Source organism: Blennius ocellaris, assembly GCF_963422515.1.
Source record: "Blennius ocellaris genome assembly, chromosome: 15".
NCBI classification, from domain to species: Eukaryota; Metazoa; Chordata; class Actinopteri; order Blenniiformes; family Blenniidae; genus Blennius; species Blennius ocellaris.
This window is the reverse complement of record NC_137664.1, coordinates 5,993,857-6,016,644: the sequence shown is the minus strand read 5'-3', so window position 1 is coordinate 6,016,644 and position 22,788 is coordinate 5,993,857. Positions and strand designations below refer to the sequence as shown.

Genomic DNA, 22,788 nt, shown 5'->3' with positions numbered 1-22,788 from the left:
CAAATAACATCACTCAAATATACATGCTACTATTACAAGTGTGCCCAGTTTGTTTCATGAAGGTCATCTTCTTACCTCTTTCTGATTTCACATCCTGCTTCTTGTGACAGTTTTTTAGCTGCTTTGGTTCTGGCACACCTCTATTGATTTTGCAATATTTTTTGCCCTACTTTGGGTAAATATGCCCTCTGAAGTAGTTATTCTTTGTGTTTTTGTGTGTTTTTTTCTATATTTTCTATTCAGTTCAATTAAACACACACACACACACACACACACACACACACACACACACACACACACACACACACACACACACATATATGTTGTTCTACATTTCAGCACACTTTTATAAAGAAAACCCAACAATTCCACATGAGAAATCATTTGGTTTGATTTGCATTTGTGTTTCATTAACTAACATACATTTTTATAATAAAATAGTCAGATTAATTAGTCTCTGATTCTACAAATATTGATATTTTCAATTTAAAAAATAGATTGACTTCATATCGTGATCTATCCATCCATCCAACGATGGCTCTGTCGATCTATTTAATGGACTTTGCTGCCACCTGGTGGAAGATTTGGTTAACCACAGGCAGTCCAGTACACATAACTTTATTGTTGTATGCAGAAACATGGCCGCAAGTACATTAAAAACATCTTGACAGCTGATTATCTCTCATGGAGATACGTTTTGGAAACTTGCGCAGAAGTTTTACGCAAGTCACTTTACCTGTATCCCAAGTGTATAACGTATCTACTCAAAATACAAGTTGAGTGCGGCGGCCCCAGCAGGACTCCTCTCTCTCTCTCTCTCTCCCCCTCCTCTCCTCCTAACATGGTTCCCGGCTGCTCCCTCCCTCTTTTCCCGGCTCCTCCTCTGCCGGCCGGAGCTCCGAGTCGTCCCAAAACTTTCAGGGCTTCCTCGTTAGAGCACAGCGAGAGCTTCGGCGGCGGAAGAAATGAGAACTAAATGAAAAAGTATGGCACTGACGAGCGAGCAGGCGGACCGACCCGCGACCCCGCTGCCCGCCGCGGAGCAGCTCTCCTGCAGGGACTCCTCCGCCGGGAATCGCTCGACGTGAGTGTGGATGCGACTGCAGGCGAGAAGGGTTTGAGAGAAGTAGAAGGAAAGAAAGAAGAAAAAAAAAAGGCCTTTTATTTTATTCTCTACAGGCCAGTGCATTGTGGTCATGTTTGAATTCACATCATGTCTCAACCGATGCATTTAAATGAGAAATCTGTGGGGAGTTTTGATGATTATGGCATAAAAAAAAAAATAGTTTTGATTTTTTTTTTCTTCCCAGAGTGATACATGATTTCTATGCTTTGACTATTTTTAAGCTGCTTGTGTGTTGTTGTTGTTTTTTATGAGGCACTCTCGAGCCCAGTCCTCAATGTGCTTTTAATTCCAAGCACACGAATCAACATCTCAGCCTGGTATTTTATATGGAAACAACATGAAGGTGTGAGATCAACTCAGGACGGAAGGAGAAAGAGAGAGAGAGAGAAAATCTGCAGCCTACAGGCCTGACTGCTGCATGGGCAAAGGTCACGTGCTTGCATGCAAATTATAAGAAAGCACACTTTGTGTGTGTGTGTGTGTGTGTGTGTGTGTGTGTGTGTGTGTGTGTGTGTGTGTGTGTGTGTGTGTGTGTGTGTGTGTGTGTGTGTGTGTGTGCGTGCGAGTGCAGGGCTGAGGTGGACCATGGAGTGCTGGGCAGACACAGGAGGACTGCCCCTCGCCCTCCTGCTGCTGCAGACCTCCACCTCAGTGTGGACACAGAGTCTGAGAACTCACAGCGAAGGAAGAAAGCAGCCAGCATGAGGTGATCGATACGCTCCTACGAATTTAACAAAGCATCCATGAACACTTTATAAAGTAGTCGTGTCCTGAGCATGCTGCTTTGTGTAAAACAAGGTGTAAATGTACTGTTTGTATAAAGCGTCAATGTGTCACCAGTCAACCTAATTTACCCACTTAAGAACAATAGATGCATTATGTCTTGTCTTTTTAATGGTTTTAAGTTGTCGTTTCTGTCTTGACATTTGCTCCAGTAAGATATCTAATTGCACACACACTCAATCAAACATGTTATCAGCTTTCTGGTCTTTGTTGTGTTGTCCATGGCAAAAACAAGGAAGTCTATTAATCATTTATCCTAATATCAGAAGCTAAAAGCATAATCTCATCTTGACATGTCAAAGCATTAAGAATAGCTTTTGTAGTTCTCTGGTTGTGGTTTTCATTCCATCAAACTGAATTTATCAAGAAACCGATCAGATTCTTGAATCTGCGCTTTCTTGTATTTTTGACCAAACTTTGTGGTTTATGTTATAAAAGTGTAATTTGTTGCATAAACTGATATTTATCTTGCATTTGAGGGATATTGATAGTTTAAACTACCAATTTATAGTATTTGATGGATGTATTTTTATTGGGGGAAAAAATCTACTTAACATTAGACACAAAGAAAGCTTTCAGAGGTTTATTTAGCCAAAAAACTAAATTAATTGAGAAACTGATCAGACTCTTAATCTTCTCTATTTTGCCTTTTGGTCGCACTTTGTGATGCTTTCATGTTAAAAATATGTTCTGTTGAAAAAAGCCCTGCCGTTTATTCTTCCTTAAACTAACAGTTTAGATTTCCAAGTCCTTTGTTTTTTTTTGTTTTTTTATTAAACTAATGTTTCATAAATTATTTTGTAATGATTGCTAAGGCTTTGTTGGTGTTCTTTCGTCTGGCTTTTGTTACTGTGAACAAAATAATTAGCTTTTTGCACCATTGATCTGGGAAAAAAAAAACGTGACTTTGGACACATTTTGAAACTTTGGACATTCATCAATGCAAAGAGCATTACTTCCTTTATGTATTTATTGCGAAATCTAAATTTGCAAAAACTGGTCATATCATAAAAAGTTCATTTCAGAATTTTCTAAGCATTACAAATCCTTCTTTAATTCTCTTCCTATGGGTTTTACTAGTGTAACCGGAATATATTTGACTTTTTTCACTGGTTGTACGTCGCACATAGTTGTGTTTTACACCAAACAGTGTTGTTTACTTTGGCACCTCTGGTATGAAAACAAACCCAACTAGTGTTGATAACTTCTTGCTGTATTCAGCAAAAGTTTCCTTTAATAATAAGTTACATAACTCACTGGTTTCAGCAGCGTAAACAGTGGGGGTTTTTTTGTTTTTGTTTTTTCTTCTTGTCTACCTGCATGTTGTTTCCAGGCTTCATTGTTGCTGTGTAAGCAGATAAACCAGCAGCAGACTGTGACTCTTGTCGGGGCTTCGCTCGCTGTGGCTGCTTCCTCTCACCTGTCCTCCCTCAGCTGTTGCCATGCGACTTCACCATAAACACTGACCTTTTTTCTTTTTAATGTGTCAGGTTGAAACCAGTGGAGCAGCTTTCCCCGGTGCTCAATCTGAGTGACTTTGAAACGAAGCTGGAGAGGAAGAAACTGCAGCCAAACCAGGTACAGACGCATCCTGAAACTGAGGTTTTTTTGTTTGTTTTGTTTTGTTTTTTTTCAGTTAAATTTAAGCCACAACTTGTCATTTTTTTTAACCTTTGTGTCAATGCAAAGAAATCCAAGCACATGAAAATGTAATAAAATACTAAGAAGTTAGAATTTCAAAGAAAATGGAGTACATTTTCAACGTTATTCCTTACTTAATGAAGCTTTGTCGTGCAAAAATACAACAAAATGTCAAAACAACATGTCTCTTTCAATTCTGTTGCAACTAAAGGGGCTTGTTTGCTCAATGGTTTTCAAGTGAAGATGTCTGTTTAGATGTCATCGTTGCTCAGAGTCACTGAAAATACAACTTTTTGAAAACGTAACCATTTCCGTGCAAACTGGTAAACAACGCTCCTCTAATACATTGTATCTTCATTTCACCATCATCTGGATCACATTAAAAAAAAAATTCCATTAGTGGGTCAAAAATACAAAGAAAAGACAGTTTAAAGGAGGTTTTATTATGTAACAACAGCACCCACTAGTGGACGTACAAGTGAATCACATGGTTTTCAGTGTTTCCGACTGAACGGACATTGTTGCGGTGTGAATAAAAGATTTTTCTCATACCAAAAAGCAAAACGATGTGAGTTTTCACTGGAAATATTGTCTAACTTTAAACATGGCTGGAAAAATGGAAAAAATTTTCCTCAGTTTTTCATTTTTTACTCAATAATCCTGTTCCACGATGTGGGCGCTGTTACTGTATTTTTATATATTTAATTTTCCTTTAACAAATGAACAAACAATATTCCCCGAACCCTGGCAGAAATATATGTATACATACATGGAAATAGCTTTAAATTGAAGATTGAAAGTTGTTTGTTTTTTTTATTAAATAAAAATATATAAATGAATTAAGAAAATAAATTCAAATGAAAATACTATTGTGTAATTACAAAGACCGACATCAGCAGTATACGATCATAGCACGTCGGGGGCAAAAAAAATAATTAATCAAGCAAAACTGTGGTTTTCCTAGAAAACCGTATTAATACAAGATGTTTTCCTGTTTCCAGTTATCAAAGACAAACGCTCAGTATCACAAGTTATTCAAAGAAGTCAACAGAGACGAATTACTCAAACAAAGTAAGATCCATTTTCTCCATTTCACACGTGGAGCTAAAACATGCTAGAAGAGAGGCGCTAATGTGACTGTGTGTGTGTGTGCGTGCCTCCAGGTTACACGTGCGCGCTGCAGAGGGACATTTTATATCAGGGCAAAATGTTCGTCTCCGACAACTGGATCTGCTTTCACTCCAAAGTCTTCGGCAGAGACACGAAGGTGGGTCGTCGTTACGTCTACCGAGCAAATTTATTCAGATTCCGGGGCGGCGGCGAGCTGCTGATGGGAGGTCGATTTTCTCACCCGCAGATTTCCATCCCCGTCGTGTCTGTGACGTTCATCAAGAAAACTAAAACTGCTCTGCTGGTGCCAAATGCCCTCGTGATCGAAACGACAGACCATCAGGTGAGAAAAGGGTTAAAGGACGTCTGATTTATTCTGGTCTTTTTGACTCGATCGTAGCAGTGACCCGGGATGATCTTTTTTCTTTATCTTTTTTTGTTTTTGTTTTTCAGCATGTGTTTGTGTCCTTCCTTTCTCGAAACACCACCTTCAAACTCTTGAAATCCATCTGCTTTCATCTGGAGGTAAATCGTCTTCATGGTGGCTGTTCAAACAGGAGTGTTCTCTCACAACTGTCTGTAAAATCCTAACTGTATAAATAGACATTTCATATTATATCACATTTCCTGACACTTCAAACTTCCGTAAGTTGTTTGCTCACACTGTGCATTCATGGTCGGCGAATTTAAACTGACAAGACATTTGAATATGAAAGAAAAATCAAGTTTCTTCCCTGGTGAGCACAGGTAATATAGGGGCAAGAGAAAGAGCACTGTTGGTTAGAAATACATTTTCAAAGCACAAACGTTTGTATTTATTGGAAATGATAATCGCATTAACATTATGATATATCATGTATTTAACTAATATTGTGCAACTATAGTATCTGCTCAACACAAGTTTTTTTTATAATTATCTTTCTTAAAATTCTTTCTTATTGTAATTATTTTTTTTTCTAATTATTATTATTTCAGTATTTAGACTTTCTCAGGTTACATTCTGTGTCAAGCCAGTGCACCAATACGAATGTAAAGTTACTGCGTGAAAAAAATAGAATAATAGTAATAGATTATAATTCAGAGTTATGAATAAACAGCCATAAAAATATAAATGTTGATAGCATTTTAAAAAGATACTGCACAGCTCTACTTTCAATAATTCATATTTTTGCACATCTACAGCCACAGCCGTTTACAATGGTTATTATTTTGATAACAGGTTAGTCTTAAAACTACTACTTACTCCTGTTTAGAGAGTGACCTGACCATAAACACTAGTTCCATGTGTGGCCCACGCCAATGAAAAGAAATATGTTAAGACAAAAAGTGTTGCATGTAATCTGTAGGCAGCAACAAGCTGTGTAGTATTTAAAATAGCATTTAGATTCGAATGTACCGGGTTTACTTCTTATTTTATGGAGTTATATAAAGTTATAACTTTTGGATGAGTATTTATAGGTCATTTGTGGAACTATGAATTGATTTATAAAACAATACAATATTACAGCTTCTGGAAGCAACTACAAGACTCCACATTTTTTTTATATTAGCTAATATGTCAGTTGGTATCGCCCATAATTGTATAATTATGTCAAATGTGTCAAAATAAGGAAACAATTTTTTTTGTTAAAGTTCAACTTCTGCTTGAAAAATCCAAACAGAATCCTCCCGTTATTGAATTGTTTTTGTGGATCAAGTCATTTTTTTGCAGCTCAGTCTCTTGCTGTGTGTTTCCAGTTCATTGCGCTTGAGACGGTTTATATGGAAAACTCTGGCTTTTGTCACCCGAGAGCGGGAAATAAACAAAACGATGTGGACGAAGCTTTAAAGGAAGACAAACATGGTGGACCGTGTGCATGTTGTCCCTGTAGGTGGATAAGAGCTGCAGCAGCCCCGTGACTTCCTCCTGCGAAAACAGCTTCAGAGTCAGCTGCCCCGCGTCGCTTCCTCTGGTCAGTCTGGGTCTCGGGGGGGGGTCCGTCCGTCCATTTTTCTGGGATGTTTGTGCGCGGCGACGTATCCATTGTACGCTTTCCACTGTGACGCCTATAGAAAAACGCCTCACGCTGTGCGAACGCCCTCTCTGCGTGTGGCCTTATGTTCTCCCGCTAGGACTTTTCCGGAGACTTCTCGGACCTGGACGGGGTCGTGCAGCAGCGGCGGCGGCGGCAGGACATGATGGAGAGCAGCAGCTCCGGGTCCCAGACGCCAGATTACGACAAGCTAACAGGTGCGCGGGCACTTGTCTTCCCCGCTGTTGTGCACAGGATAAGCGACTGCTGTACACTCACTCTAATCTCCTGTATACACACACACACACACACACACACACACACACACACACACACACACACACACAGAGCGCGGCGCTACAGTGTTTATAGTGTCAGGTGTCACTGTGTGTGAACTCGGGAGACAATGAAGCTTTGGCTTTTCTGTTGCTTGTGAAGACAATCGGCACGTATACGAACCGCCGTCCCGGGTCCGTTGTCTCCGGCGGTCACTGAAACGCGTTAAGATTCGTGATACCGTGCGCGTGTGTGTTTGCACAAGGAGTCACCGCCTCTCTCTTGTTTACCCCGAGCAGACTTCGCCGGCCTCCCGGACACGTTCCTGAGCGGCGAGGTTTCAGTCCACGCAGACGTTCACCTGCAGACGCCGGGACAAAAGCACGGAGCTGCCCTGAAGAATGGTAGAGATACGGGGGGGGGGGGGGGGGGGGGCGTGTGTTTGTTTTGTTTGGCTTTGGGGCTGATATTGACACCTGCAGGGTTTACGCTTGTAAAAATAGAAAAAGATTGAGTGTTTAAACTGCATGAAAACTACTGAAATATCTGAATGAGATGAAACACATCGTAGGTTTGAATCCCACAGGCGACAGGTCACTGCTATGGCCACCTGAGTGTGACCTTTATCCTTTATTTAGCCAGGAGAACCATATTGAGATTAGTAATCTCTTTTACAAGTGACCTTTGACCCCCCCAGCAGCTCCTGCACTGCACCCTGGCCACCAGTGCTACGACATATCAGCAATACTGATATGTCGTAAAAATTCACCTTCATGTGACTTTTTAGACTCAGGCTTATAGAAATACATTTAAATGTTAACGGCATGTATTTAAAAAAAAAAAAAAAAAAAAAGCTTGGAAAGTGTGACATTGATGATAATGACATTGTATTTCTCAACTTATTGCTTCAAAACATCTCTAAAATGTTGAAAATTCTCACAAGATGTCCTCAGACTACTTTCCACAATCCCGCCGTCTCAATCTAAACATCACATGGGACTAATAGCCTCCAAAATAAAAGTGCTTTTATGAAAACTAGTTCTATAGTTATGATGAGCATTATGAACATTTCTAAAGAAAATAAATAGGAGAAATGACCATAAATATTAAGTTGCTCTATGAAGAGTGAAAGAAACCCTCTTTAGAAACATTGCAGAATCATTTTATAATATATTGAATGTGAATTTTAACGAATAAAAACTGCCAATTTCCTTCACTGTCTAACCCCAAAATGCATAAAAATTCATGTTAATAAACTGATTTGGCTAAAAAAAAAAAAAAATTTTTTTAAAGGCCTTTCAAGTCACAACAAGGACATCAGATAAGAGAGCGGTGAAGAGAGTTTACTAATAAAATGATCTGAATCTGCATTTTAAGGTCTCATTGATCAGCTTCTGTAAATTAGTCATGGAATTCAAAATTGTGTTAAAAGCGATGGTGGATGGAAAAATGCTGTCGTTGTCTGACGTAAGAAAATCTGTATGCAATTTAATTCAGTTTCTATTTGTACAGTATTTAATTACATCATTACTTATACATATAGGCTAATGCAATAAAATATATAGATATACTGTATATCAGTTTCGCTCAACATAATCTCCCAATAAAATGCTGAAATCCCTCTTTTAACACATATGTTACATATGCAAACATATGGATAATAATACAAAAAGTATTTAAACACTAACATAAAGTCCATAAGATGAATTTAAAAACTTCACGCTGAGCTGGAATTAAAATTTCAACATTAATTCGGCATTGAAAATTAAAAAAAACAAAACAAAATCACCATTGCGGTGTGATGCTAACAGTCTTTCTCGTTCTGCTTTCATCTCCAGGCCCGACCAAACCCACCCGAGGAGTCACGGTGAAAGACAAACCGCCGCAGCCCGCCTCGCTGCACGCCGTGCTCATCATCTACCTGTTCCTGTGAGTAACCTGCACAATGAGTGGAATACGAGAAGCGGCGCAGACGATACACGGTTGAGCCTCGCTTGGAAAGTTCCCTTTGCAGCATTTGGGCGCGTGACTGATTGTCCCGTGCGGTGTGCATGAACAGAGTCGGCGTTCTGGTCCTGTCCTCGTGTTACATGGCCTTCAAGATCGTGGCTCTGGAGCACCGCTTGAACTCGTTGGTGTCGATAGGGGAGCACGTCCGCCACGAGTAAGGAATGGAGACGACGCTTCGTCAACGATCGATTCGGCCACACTTGGCGTCCCGACTCGGTTGAATATTTGGTGTCGGTGTGTGTGCAGAAACGCCGGCGGTCAAAAGTTGCTGGATGAAGTGAATGCTGAGATCTACGGAGAACTTTCCTCCAACCTGTTCAAGCTCGAAAAGGTTTGTTTTATTAAGCCGCACGGCCGACGTGTTCACACATTGATCTCGTTAAGACTCCATGTCTTCTGTAAAACTTAGTTTATTCCCATTTGTGCAAGGTTCCTTCTTAGAAATCACAAAAAGGAATAATGCATGATGGGAAACGCCAACCCACCAAGATATGTGGCTTTTAAGGACGGGAAACATGTAAACATAACTATTTATCAGGTGTAGTTGATGGAAAGTTGATCAAAATCACACACATTTTGTGTACTATTTCTTAAAAATGTACATGGAAAAAAATCCTGGAGGTTATATTATATTATATATTATATAAAGGTTGTATGTCCTCTTTACACAATTATGTGTAATTGTTTGACTCCAAATATGGAGTCAAAAGGGCAAAGGACAAAAGTGTTTCCAGCCAACAATAGAGTTGGCAAATAAGCTGTTTTTAATGAATGAATGAATGTAGCATCAGTCACAGCAGCCGTCCGACGCCAAAATCTACAAAACTATGCAGAATTCTCACAAGAGAACAAGATAAAGCAAAAAAAAAACTTCCCACTACTGCAAAGTGCTTGACGCGTAAACTTCCCACTACTGCAAAGTGCTTGACGCGTAAACAGACTTTGTCCACAGCTGCTCCAATGTTAGAATAGATGATAGAAAACCAGACATCGGGCGAAATGCGCTTTAACCAGACTAAACTGGGTACATTTGATTTTAAATGCTGTAAAGCAAGAGAAACCTGAAATTAGCCTGGATGCTTTATAAATAAATAAATAATTCAATCTGCTCCTGTTTACAAACCTTTTTTTTTTATGCTAAATGTGACGCTCAAACAGATGTTAAATAGTGTGTTTGTGTATTTAAGACTGATGATCGAGCCGTCATCAGTTTAGAAAAGGGATGGGCAACTCGTTTTCCTAAAGGGCAACATGATACTATTGAGGTGTGAGACATAACAGCTGAATATTGAGCATGGAATATTGAGTCAATAAGAGTCAACTGTTGCTCTGTGTCTCGTTGTCTTTCTCAGCCTTTGTCTGCAAACCACGTTTACATTTTTCTACATTTTAAGTTCAGTAAATGAGGAAATGACAACTATATTTTTCATTAATCATCTTTTTTTTTAACCCCTACTATGACACACGAATATTGTGAGGTAAAGTATTCTTGACACAACCAATAATATAATGTGAAGATTGTGACCATTTTATAGGTAATAAAACCAATAATTACGCAAAATGGCTTTAGATTCAAGATGTTACTGTGACACTTGGAGCCTTATGTTGCCCAGGTCTGATTTAGAATGTATAAATCATCCCACTGTATGTTTCCATTTTCCCATGATAGTAAACAAATCATTTTAAATCAATGAATCTGTTCATATTTCACACACCTGCTTGTATGTCAGTCTGGGCAATAAGCAGGAAATCAAAACACTTTCCATGCTGATCTTGCTCAGTTGTGTAACATCTAGTAAAGTATCACCAGTTAATATGATTAAGCTTTTTCAAATTTTTTTTTTTTCCATCCAAGATTCAAAGGAACCTGCAGAAGCTTCTGGAAGAGACGTAAATGGGGACCATTGTTTTGTGAGGACAGAAGCTTTACTGTTCATTAGAAAATGCTGTTTTGTTTTTATTTGTTTGTTGTTGGGTTTTTTTTTTTTTTTGCTCTGCGGATCAGCAGAGATTAGATTTTACTCGTTGCTGTTTTCCAAAGCTTGAAAACACAAAAAGTCTGCAAAAAAAAACTTTTGTGGACTTTAATTGTGCAATAACGGCTTGTTTCCTCTCTTGATTTCACTCAGGACACTTCTGAAAGAATTGAGTGCGAGTGTGTGAGTGTGCCGGCTGTAGTGTTAGAGGAGCACATATGTTGTATTTATCTTAAGAGCTGATATTTTGCATTTCACAATAGTGGAGATATTAAAAAAAAAAAAAAAAAAAAAGGAATATGATTTCAGGTCCGTCGGTCCTATTTCAGTGTTCAAACATTTCTCAAAAGGTCATTGTTCTTTGTCAGCTTTAAAAGTGCCATTAATTTATGTCGCGTCGATATTTATCGTGTGTGTGAAGACTTCTAATATAGTGATGATTGTGGAAAACAAAGTGTGTTTGTTAATGGGGTAGTTTCTAAAGGTAAGAATCCTGTTAATAACAGGTTGTTTCACTATGCAAAAAAAAAGAAAAGTTGAATAATTATGTTTTTTAAATTGCATTTTTATGAAACGAAAGGCTGATTTGATACTTTGAAACCATGAAAAAAACAACTTTTAATAACTGTGATGATCGAAATGTCGTTTCTTGCAACTTTGTTCTCCTTTCCATTTCAATTTGAATGATATTTGTATTTGAGTGTTTGATGAGAAATAACTTTGGGAGCTTGTGTTAAACCTTCCTGGTTTACATTTCCATTGCAGATTGTGCCTTAAATCTTTGTAGAGATTTGTTTGACAGACCTGAAAATAAATATCTGGCCTTCGCTGTGGCAACATTTTTATTTTTTTTTTAAGTCGGGGAAACTTCGGGTTACATGAGACCAATCACACCTGCAGGCACACAAATACATGCAAACAGCTCTGATGTAACTTGATAGATCACATGCTGATGGTGACGGTGGAAAGAGAGTTTAGTTTACTGCAGGGAGCTACAGTACTTAAGTACAAAGTCAAGATGGAAAATGGTACTTTGAACCTTCATCGGAATGTTTCTGGGGGAAATACTTTTGAGGGGTTTGATCTGTTTGAACTACAAATACACTTTTAAAGATTTGTGGTGTTTAAGTGATCTTATGTAATTTTTCAATAACATACATCTTAGTCATTTCATAGTACTTCTTTAGAAATAGATTCTATTTAAGTTTACCAACGGACATTGCATAAGCACTATTACTAATACTACTGTGTAGAAATTACTCCAAAGTAGCAACACCAAGTACTTTATTAAAGTGCACTTTTTTTTACCTTCTTAGAAATATAAGTTTTTACATTTTTAAGAAATAAAGCAAGGAGGTGTAATCTTATTATGCAAGTTCTAAGTGATTTTAATCATCTAAAGTTTCTACCCATCATTGTGTTTTAATGGGAAATAACACGCAAAACTGACTGTAATTTGAACAGAAAGTGGAAGGCATATTATGTACTTGATATCACTTTAAGGATATTTCAATATATTTTTCCACTGAGAAAAAAAAGCCTCCAGTGCATGGACCATTTTATTGAAATGTCAATGTGCTTAATCAGTATTGCTTTGGTTCTGATAGCATTTATGACATCATTATTGTTTATTATCATTGACATACATAATAGGATCAGACCAGTTACAAATTAAACATTTACTTATAAAAGCTATAATATTTTATCTTCTGGGACCTACAAAACAAGCATTGCTGGAGAGTTACTAGTGTTCAGCAACATTTAATCATATTGGAAATTGCCACCAAGAACAAGTGAACATGTTTGTTTTCAGATATAAAACATAAAAAAAGTTAATACTGAAGAATCAATCTGCCTACAAACGTACATTCACATGCCTGTGCATGTCTTTCAGACTTTTTAAAAAGTGCTTAAAATGTATTTTTCAAAAATCTAATTCCTAACATTTTTATCTTTATAAAAATGTGTGAAGTGAAACATTATTGAATTTTTAAGAACTTTTAACCCTTAAAAACATGTTAAAAGGACCGTAAGGAGAGAAAAAAAAACTTGCTCAAAAAAGCAGCTCACCAAATATTTGTATGTGTCACACAGCGACTCTTGAGATTACCCCTGGATTACAGATCATCCAACAAATTTTATAGGGATGACATTTGCAGCATATGTTCCCTTGGAGTTTGGGTAGCCGCCCAAGTTTCTCATCTCTGACGAGACACAGATTGACCTCATGGAAAAAAAACTTTTTTCACACAGTCATTATGAAGCGTTGTGTTTCTATTTATTCATTTTTTCTTTTTAACGGGATTACATGACTTTAATCCATGTTGTCACGCGACGCACTGTGTATTTGCGCCCCACCGCCGTCACACACCGAGTCCACTGTGCTGCATGCGCGGACAGATGTAAACATCAGCACCATTAAAAAAAAAACACCAGCATGTGCCGCGCGTGCGCCCTGCGCGGCGCACACGTTGTGGAGCCCTTTTCACGGCGTCTCGCTGGCGGAGCTCCCCGCCCCCTCCGGAGCGCGGACCAATGGCTCGGCCGCCTCCGCTCCTCGTCTGCCCGTCAACCCGCGTCCAGCCCCCCGCCTGACGTAACACCACAGCCTGCGAGTGCAATGGCGATATTGGACAATAACAGCCGTCGCGTTTGGGGACCACATCTTATATTATGTGGCTCCGGCTGAGGAAGACCCGTCGAGCCGGCTGCACGAACACGTTCCACATCAGGCACGGAGCGCGAGCGTCTACCTGCGGACCAGGAAAGGTGATTTCACGCCCCGCGCGCGCGATGACAGTTTAGACCCGGAAAGCCCCGCAGGTGAGTGCAAAACTCCGATCGGCGGGGCTGTTTCAAGGGCTATCTTTCTTTCTTTCTGTCTTTCTGTCTTTCTTTCCTCCCTCAGTAAACAGTGTGTTGCAGGCGGCGGCCGGCCGGGGCTCCGAAAGGGGCGTGGCCGCGTGCAGGGGACCACTTCTGACTGAAGGATGCTGCTGATAGCTTAGCAACAGCGACAAGCGAGGAGAAGGAAGGAGAGACAATGGATGTGCGATTTGTCAGCACCGTTACTGGGCAGGCTGAGCCGAGCTGAGCTGAGAGAGTGTGCTTGTAGCTACAGGGGGAAAAAAAAAAAAAAAAGGAGGAGAGCATCATCATCATCATCATCACCACCACCACCACCATCATCATCATCATCACCACCAGCTGGTGCCAAGTGAGCTGCAAGGAGCCATGGGTGCAGGGAGGAAATGTAAACAAAGGGTGTGGGCCTCTCAGCTGGCCTGTGATGCTCTGCCATCATTATTATTTTTCTTTTTTTCTTTTTACGTGGTGTAGTGAAGAGGAACGACCGGCGCCGAGTCGCCCTCTGCCCCCCCAGATATCATCTGGTGGCATCGTGCTTCTGAACAGCACGCGTTCAAGCAATAAAAAGCAGGATGTTCACATTTATTTTGAACTCTTGAGTCGATGACGAGCCTCACAGATCTATTGTTAGCAAGCATGTAAACATGTTCATGTAGAGTCATGTCTCCAGAAATCTGTATAATACAAGTTCGATATTCACTCTCTTTTTGGTTTGTTGATGGTCTCCACCGCCTAGTTTAAAGCGAAATGTCTCTCATTGTTCATCGGCTATCTCTGACTTTTGATTTGGTGCTATCAGAATTAATTCCAGTGAAAGTTTGGGTGATAAAAGGTGCTTTATCGCAAGCTTAAACTTATGATAAACTGTCCATTTAAAGTAGCTGCTGCACAATGTCAAAGTAAAATATTTATCTGTTTGTGAAACCTAAAAAAAAAAAAAGCATGACTCTTCAATTTCTACTTTCAACTTGCAAATGTTCCTCTTTAAACTCCCCATACACTCGATTTTCAACAGTCCAATTTCGAATTTGTATGGACTTTTTCCTGCCTACTTGTTTTATATGTTGCTGTGAGGCTTTACCAGCGAATTAAAACAATAAGAGATCAGGCAGCCACATAATAAGATGAAACTTGTGATGGAGTTTCAGTGTGTTGGATACGTCATCTCAAAATAAAACATTGTATGAGCTGCTTAGTAACATTTTAGAGTGAGTGCCTCTTGCAAAGTTATGTTTTCAGACATTTTACATTATTGAGTTTGCTCCATTGCATCTCTGAACGCACAATATTAAATTTGCTTTTGCTAGATTTGCTCTGTTAGTTTTATTGTAACACCCAATATTCAATATTAAATATGCAGGAACTTTAGTGATGTTTCATTTGAAAATGTTTCAAAAAAACGTAGCTGCTGTGAAAGCAGTGAATTTATATTATAATTATAATGAGCTTAGACTTGCAACAGAGTGACATTTTGATGTGTTTGAACCATGTTAAAGTAGAATATTGTTGTGGCTTCTTTGGGAATATTTTAGAGAGCATGGCTTTATGGCATATTTCTAAACTTCTGCAATGTGCTTAGTAAAATCTGACCCATTATTCAATAGTAAATAGATATATTATGCTTAAACTGCTACACAAACAAAACAAATGTTGCTTAAATATATAGTGTTGATGTATTTGATACATAATTGAAGTGTGGAAAAACTATTTTGCCTTATGAAATTGTTTTTTTTCTATATATATATATATATGTATATACATACACACAATTGTTATTATTGATTAATATTGGAAAATTATTGCGATGTTTAACATTTTAGCATTCTCACGCTTTGCTTTTGTTTCAGGTGCGACGTGTGAACAGACACCATGGCCACACAGGAACCGTCCCCTCCCTCGTCCATGGAGAGCAACAAGCCGGGCTTTCCCAAAAAGATCCTGGGCAACAAGCTGGAGGACAAACACCTGTGCAACTGCTGCCACAATATCCTCAGACGGCCGTTCCAAGCCCAGTGTGGACATCGCTTCTGTTCCTACTGCTTCAACAGGACTGTGAGGTGAGAGACGCCACGACAATATACTATTTTATAGCAACTTGAGTCGCATGCACTGCTTTAAAAATCCTCATTTTATAACAAATAAAAGTCATCACATGTTAAAAAATTTAGTCAGAGACTGGCTCAAAAAATTGTGCATTTAGTTGTTAACAAGCTGTTCGAGACCAAAAATAGAGAAAAAAATAAAAAAAAGAGTGAATATTGTCCAGATAAGACTAATTGAAATCTGTATGTGTTGGACAAAGAAGGGTGTGGTGATATTGTTCTGTTCACACTGCGTACAGCTATAAATCACTTTTTACACTTTTGGTTTTATGCTGAAATCATCTATAAGAACTTGTAGTTTCTTTTTACATCACTTAAAGTTTGATGAATTGTACCTCCTTTAAATACTCCGATTACATCATTAATTACATCCTTTCATGCATAATTAGTGTAGCCAGCAAAAAAACAAACAAACATGCTGATGGTTTCAATTGATTTCCATTCCACTGTTTTCCACTCAACTCCATTTAATTCTATTCCATCTTTTACCTACAATTATATCACACCCCTTTTATTTTATAAATCCTCCCCGTTACTTTTTATTCCATTTATTTCAATTGAATTTCACAGTTTTTAATTAGGTTCCATTGTTTTCCATTGCATCACATTCCATTTCTTTCTATTCATTCACTTACTCGTCGTATTCTCCATTCACTTCAGCTTTATTAGATTTTGGCTCAATTCCATTCCCATTATTATATTCTCGCAAATTCATTCTATTCCAGTCATCCAGCAATGTAAAGTTCATTAAGTTGTTTATAACTGAATTTGATCTGATGTTTGCCTGCTTTCGCCGTGTTTGTTGCCTCGTTGCAGCAATGGACCTCAGAAATGCAACGCCTGCATTAAGGAGGATATCTTTGAGGAGACAACGTCGGTTTTGAAACAAGGATGTGTGAGTATGAACGTATCGTCAATGGGTTTTTATCAGTGTGACTTTTTTTTTATTTTTTTGAGAGGATTATGAAGAGATGGGTGGACTAAATACACATTTTCACAACATGAACAGTACTTCTGAAAAGTTGCAGAAACAAATTTAGAACAAATTGAATGTCCATCTGTAGTGTAGAGATCTTATGGAAAGGAACATTTGTGTTAGTCAACCATTTATATTTGCTAAAGCACTTTTTCAAATGTCGTAACAGTAACTGATATTTCTTGTGAATTTGATTTGATTATGTTTCCAGTATATTCTTGATGAAGTGACACCTCCGATCCTTGAAAGTGCTCTGCAGTGTGACTTGTTCTCTCTGGGTGGTTTTCAGGCTTTTCCTGACAATGCGGTTCGAAGGGAAGTCGAAAACCTGTCGGCTGTCTGCATCAACGAGAGCTGCAGCTGGAAAGGAAGTCTGAAGGATTACGAGGTGAGGCGAGGTTGATTTGTCGGGCCGAGCGGGTGATTATTATTTGTGGGAGTTTCTGCGGGCTGATGGCGACGTGAGCCGGCGCTTAAAAGCTCTTTGCACAAACTCCGCCCTCTCCCAGATGAACCACGAGGGCAAGTGTGAGTTCATGATCATCCCCTGCCCGTCCTGCAAGGAACGGATCCGCTTCAACGAGCAGGAGCGCCACAACGAGCGCGAGTGCCCGGAGAGGACGCTCAACTGCAAGTACTGCAAGGAGCCATTTCACTTCAAAAACATCAAGGTTAGAAATTATTTATTGAGGCCGAAGATGCTCGGCTAATCCGGGCGCAGCGGCAGCAGCAGATCACAGCAGATGTTTTTTGGTGCAGCTTAAAAGAAAAAAAAAAAAAAGGCTTAATGCTCTTACTTTTTTTTTTTTTTTCCCTAGGCACATGATGAGATCTGTCCCAAGTACCCGATGATCTGTGAAGGCTGTGCCAAGAAGAAAATACCCAGAGAAAAGGTGAATCTGTGAACAAAACGCAGACCAGCAGGAAACATTGTGATGAAAAATAGATCATAGTGCTTCGCAGCTGCAGCATTTAGTACCGTCTTAGTCTTTTGTAGGGTGGGGGAAAAAAAAAAGAAGCCTTTTCACACTCTGTACCTTGAGTCGAACCATTTGCAGAGACTTCAAGCAAAAATAGCCCAAAAAGTGAGGAAACCGTTTTGGCTTTTTGCCTTTTTGATAGAAATACATTGCTAAATCCCAGAGGGAAATCTGTGAGAAACATTTGCAAGAAAACGCTGTTCCTCTTCTCAAGAGTTTCGGAGTTTTTAATGTTACTGTGTTAAATTCTACAAGTGTTTTGTAGGTTTTTCACTTTGTGTTTGGAGTATAACTTTCATTTTCTGGTCAAATTAAAAGCAACATTTTAAATAAAGATAACAGACATTGTGTAAAATTACAGTAAGGGTTTTTAGAAATCTAGTCAAGTAAATAATGTTTTAATTTATTGAAGATTTTTCTTCTTTTCTTTTGCAAAATGAGATAATAAATTGTGTTTTTCTCTCTTTCGTGTTTCCAGTATGTGGACCATATTAAATTCTGCAGCAAATTCAGAACTCCGTGTCGATTTCACGTCGTGGGATGTGACATGTCTGTAAGTCTCAGGAATTGTATTTATATTTTTAATTTCCGCACACTTTGAAATTCTGCAAATCAACACCTGTTGGCCAGATTTGTTTCATTGTGGAGTTTTTTTAAAACACCGTTGACAAAAGTTGAACTTCTTCTTTGTTTTTATACTGCGAGAAAAGTTATAATCACACATTAATGAGGGTATTTAACATTAACATGTTTATAAATGTGTCTAGTACAGACGTGTGTCTTATAAACATAAATTCTCACTCGTAACATCCCAGCAACTATCAAACTTTTCATTTTTATATGATGTTGTTATTTAGGAATATGTAAAATATATTTAAAAACGTTTTTTGACAAGTACATTTAAAAAAAAAATTACTTTCTAGCTGCTGCGATATGTGAATTATCTTCTCCCATCTCGTCATTTATATAATTTTTACTCTTGCTGAGGAAAACTAGGAGAAGTTTTCATCATTTATTGTGAAACTTAACTGGACTTATTTTAATGAAATAACAGGATGAAGAGTTTCTTTGTCTTAAGTGAGGAAAAGTGTCAAAACAAACAATGAAAGCTGTCGATGAAAGATATTAATGGAGTGTTTGGTGTCGGTTTCCTCTCCTGTCATAGGTGGAGAAGGAAAAAATTCATGACCACGAGCGCGCCTACGCCTACGAACACCTCAACCTGCTGCTGCACTACATTATGGGCATGAAAGTGAGCATGGAGGGCCTGCAGCCCCAGGGACTGGAAGTCGCCGGACACAAACTGGTGGAGCTCCAGCAATCCCTCCGGGAACTCGAGGCCAGAGTCTCCCAGCTCAGCACCACCTCCTCTGGGCCTCCCGTGCAGGGAGCCGCCTCCTCATCCTCCACCTCCGGACCCCCCGGGCCGTCCACCTCGGCCCCCCTCCCCCCGCCCCCCACGCTGGCCCCCACCCTGTCCGTGTCCACCTCCTTCACGCCCCTGCCCAGCTCGGTGGGCGCGGCGCTGGAGCTGCAGCTCCACAGCGAGAAGACCAAGGTGGTCGAGCTCGGCCGCAGGTGCACGGAGCTGGAGGTCAAGGCCGGCACGTTCGAGAACGTGGTGTGCGTCCTGAACCGAGAGGTGGAGAGGTTCGCCACCACCATGGAAGCAAGCAACCGGCAGCACAAGCTGGACCAGGACAAGATCGAGGCTCTGAGTAACAAGGTAATGGAGAGACTGATCCAGAAATGTGCCAAATCCAAAAGAGTTAAGTCAGGACGTTCAACACAAAATGTCCTTTCAGCTTCTTCTCCTCTAACAAGGGTTTAGATCAGTGTTTTTCAAACTTTTTCGAGCCAAGGCACACTTTTTTCTTTGGAAAAATCTCGAGGCACACCACCACCCGAAAATGGTAAAATTTTAAACCCTGTAGCCTATATTAACAATATAAAGTCATTCTCATCAAAGTGTTATCAACAGGAATCAAATAAATACAGAAAAAAAGTATTTCCCAATTTCTTTTTTTTTAGTTTTACTCACTCAGTGTGAAACCTGGGCCTGATGGATGAACACAGAGCTGAGATCCTGGCAGGAATAGAAGACAGACAAACACCAACATGTCTAGTTCGGAGTTCAAATCCTCCCCTTTCAAAAACTTCTCCATCATTGTCACTGACACAGTGCTTTGATACAAGATGGGAGCAACCGCAGGTGGTGGAGATTAACCAGACTGACGTCTTTCAGTTTCGATTTCAACGGCAAAGTTCTGTGCTGCCATCTATTGGCGAAGAGTATTTATACATGATTATTCTGCAACACACTGCTCTCACAGCCGACAGCGGCTGTCAGAGCAAATGTTTTTTGAGAAAAAAATGTGAAATTGGATCATTTCTCACGGCACACCTGACTATATCTCGCGGAACACCAGTGTGCCGCGGCACAATGGTTGAAAAACACTGGTTTAGATCACCTGAATCTCAAAAAAGATCCACATAAGAAGACTGACTGGTGTGTTTGGTTGTCCAGGTGCGGCAGCTGGAGAGGACGGTGGGGCTGAAGGACCTGACGGTGGCTGAGATGGAGGGCCGGCTGAGGGAAATGTCTGCCACAACCTTTGACGGCGTCTTCGTCTGGAGGATCTCAGATTTCGCCAAAAAGAGACAAGATGCAATCGCAGGTCGAGCTCCGGCCATGTTCTCGCCAGGTGAGCTCATCCGGTCCCACAAACCCTCGCCTGAAGCTGTTTGCAGCCACCGACGACTCGAAACCCACGAGCCGCGATCAAACCCGCCCAGTTAAGTTAACATTCATGTGAACTCAAGGATGAGCTGCTCATGGAGCTCAAAAGGTCACAGTCCTCCCTTCATCTTTCTGAACAGAACCGATGAGCTACGAAGGGTCCAAAATCTTATTCACAAATATCGATAGCTGATACTATTTAATTATTTTTTTCTTCCAGCCTTCTATACCAGCAAGTACGGCTATAAGATGTGTCTGCGCATCTACCTGAACGGGGATGGGACGGGGCGCGGCAGCCACTTGTCCTTGTTCTTTGTGGTGATGAGGGGACTCAGTGACGCTCTGCTCAAATGGCCCTTCAACCAGAAGGTGAAAGATGTGGAGACGCACGATTTTCGTTTCTATGCAGATTCACAGGCATGAGATTTTAAAGTTTATTATTATATCCTGAGAGACAAACTTCAAGACAATACGACAGCATTTTTATAGTTCTTACTAAAAGAAATGGGAAAAAAAGAGAGACTTTGGTACGTTTGGATCCAGTGAGATTTGAACGTCTCTTCCTTCTCCCGCCCAGGTGACCCTGATGCTGCTGGACCAGAGCAACCGGGAGCACATCATCGACGCCTTCCGCCCCGACGTCACGTCCTCCTCCTTCCAGAGGCCCGTGAGCGAGATGAACATCGCCAGCGGCTGCCCGCTCTTCTGCCCGCTCTCCAAGCTCGACGCCAAGAACTCTTACATCCGCGACGACACCATCTTCATCAAAGCCATCGTGGACCTGACGGGGCTCTAGGCGGGGCTCCTGCGAGGGGCGGTAACAGTCTTGGGGTGGAAAAACCAGGCAGCTCTGTGACCATTAGAGGCTTTGCTTTGAGTCGTGGTCGACTTCAGGGCTCTGATTGTCCCGGGAGGGGTGGTGGGGGGGTGGGGGCACGTCTTACTGCCCCTCTTTGCCCCCACCTGCAGCATTGGGGAGTCAGATACAAACACGGCAGTGCGGCCGCTCGGTCCCGCCGCCATTTCCCTCCCCCCCACCCACATGGTCCCTACGCGCTAGAACGCCACTATCATTGCCGTGCATTTCAGTGCAAAACGCGCTTTTCTTTTGACATCGTGACGACAAAAAGTGTCCCTTCAGTTTTGCACGCCAGTTTTGAGTTGAAGCAGCAGCAGTAGCAGCAGCGCGGCGTGGACGGTGCGGCGTCGAGCATAGGCAGAGGCAGAGACGGAGGTGGAAAGACTGGACAGAGTCTTCCTTTAACCTCCTGCTTTTGAAGGTTTGGGTTGTAGATTTACAGATAGTCAGTGTGGTCTTTTCTGATAAAGCTGATTTGTGCTAGAGTTAGAGCGTGGTTTCCATGCAGTTTTTGCTTCTTCTTCTTCTTCTTCTTCTTCTTGCAGATTGTGGATATTGTGAGCTTCTCAATTCCAGTGTCGAGTGAATTTGCATAGACAAACGTGGAGTTATGTTATGAATAAGACTACAGCCAGTTTATCCTTTTTGTTTTCCTTTTTGAAGCAACGTGCATGGCTCCCCTTTTTTCCAGCTGAGCTTTTTCTCGAGAGGTTCCTTCATTTGTCGTTAAAACTTGTTAGTGAATTAGCCATCCGTGATGGTGGACATTGCCTGCATGTCTTTTTGCAACCAGGCTACTTACATGTGAAAGTGAGTGTGTTTGTTCTTACTGAAGGAGGGAGGAAGGGGGGGGAGGGCGGGGAAGGGGAGGGCAGGGAGAGGGAGGGAGGGGGCGTGATTTTTTTTACTTTTTTTTTTTAAATTTTTTTGGTGGTTCTGATTGGTGGTTTGGTACATCTGTGGAAGATACAGTGAAGTTACCAAGGAGTCAGGGCAGCTTGCCAAGTCAAGCCTGAGGCATAAAACTTTACAGGTGTTTTGTGTCTCTGACAAACTGGAGCTTTCTCCCCCCAGGATAAATGCTCACCAGCTCACATCTCAACACATAGTGCTGTGCCCCACCACAGATCGAAGTCAACACAGATAATCCACGAAATGAAGGAATCGTCCGTTCCTTGTTTTCTGTCCATACAGTATCCAGTGCGTGTGTGTTTCTGCTGCTATAAGATAGAATACTGATGTGAATCTAATATATAAATATATATATATATAAATATACAGTATATATGTTGGTGCAAATATAAATGAGCTAAATGTGCGTGGAGGTTA

General features: G+C 40.5%; 2 protein-coding genes across 2 annotated transcripts; both read left to right on the top strand.

The window, feature by feature from the left end:
- The first annotated feature begins 958 nt into the window (after window positions 1-958).
- LOC308139994 (GRAM domain-containing protein 2B-like) lies at window positions 959-11,749 on the top strand. The gene is made up of 14 exons (XM_080509627.1): window positions 959-1,084; window positions 1,698-1,832; window positions 3,400-3,487; window positions 4,552-4,621; window positions 4,714-4,817; window positions 4,908-5,003; window positions 5,114-5,185; window positions 6,532-6,612; window positions 6,773-6,890; window positions 7,248-7,352; window positions 8,787-8,877; window positions 9,008-9,112; window positions 9,205-9,289; window positions 10,814-11,749. Exons 1-14 carry the CDS (start codon window positions 987-989, stop codon window positions 10,850-10,852), a joined length of 1,287 nt encoding a protein of 428 aa, XP_080365753.1. The 5' UTR covers window positions 959-986; the 3' UTR covers window positions 10,853-11,749.
- A 1,688-nt stretch (window positions 11,750-13,437) lies between these two features.
- LOC308140099 (TNF receptor-associated factor 2-like) lies at window positions 13,438-22,210 on the top strand. Its single transcript, XM_080509768.1, has 11 exons — window positions 13,438-13,757; window positions 15,650-15,859; window positions 16,721-16,799; window positions 17,170-17,268; window positions 17,390-17,551; window positions 17,699-17,773; window positions 18,339-18,413; window positions 19,026-19,586; window positions 20,388-20,565; window positions 20,821-20,969; window positions 21,178-22,210. Exons 2-11 carry the CDS (start codon window positions 15,672-15,674, stop codon window positions 21,394-21,396), a joined length of 1,785 nt encoding a protein of 594 aa, XP_080365894.1. The 5' UTR covers window positions 13,438-13,757; window positions 15,650-15,671; the 3' UTR covers window positions 21,397-22,210.
- The last annotated feature ends 578 nt before the right edge of the window (window positions 22,211-22,788 follow it).

Bases quoted from the DNA above. Each gene is read 5' to 3' on its own strand.
- LOC308140099 (XM_080509768.1), top strand. From the start codon at position 15,672: ATGGCCACACAGGAACCGTCCCCTCCCTCGTCCATGGAGAGCAACAAG. The intron at 17,269-17,389 runs GTGAGGCGAGGT...GCCCTCTCCCAG, and splicing joins GAAGTCTGAAGGATTACGAG to ATGAACCACGAGGGCAAGTG. The intron at 17,774-18,338 runs GTGAATCTGTGA...TCGTGTTTCCAG, and splicing joins AGAAAATACCCAGAGAAAAG to TATGTGGACCATATTAAATT.
- LOC308139994 (XM_080509627.1), top strand. From the start codon at position 987: ATGGCACTGACGAGCGAGCAGGCGGACCGACCCGCGACCCCGCTGCCC. The intron at 1,833-3,399 runs GTGATCGATACG...TTAATGTGTCAG, and splicing joins AAGAAAGCAGCCAGCATGAG to GTTGAAACCAGTGGAGCAGC. The intron at 5,186-6,531 runs GTAAATCGTCTT...TTGTCCCTGTAG, and splicing joins CCATCTGCTTTCATCTGGAG to GTGGATAAGAGCTGCAGCAG.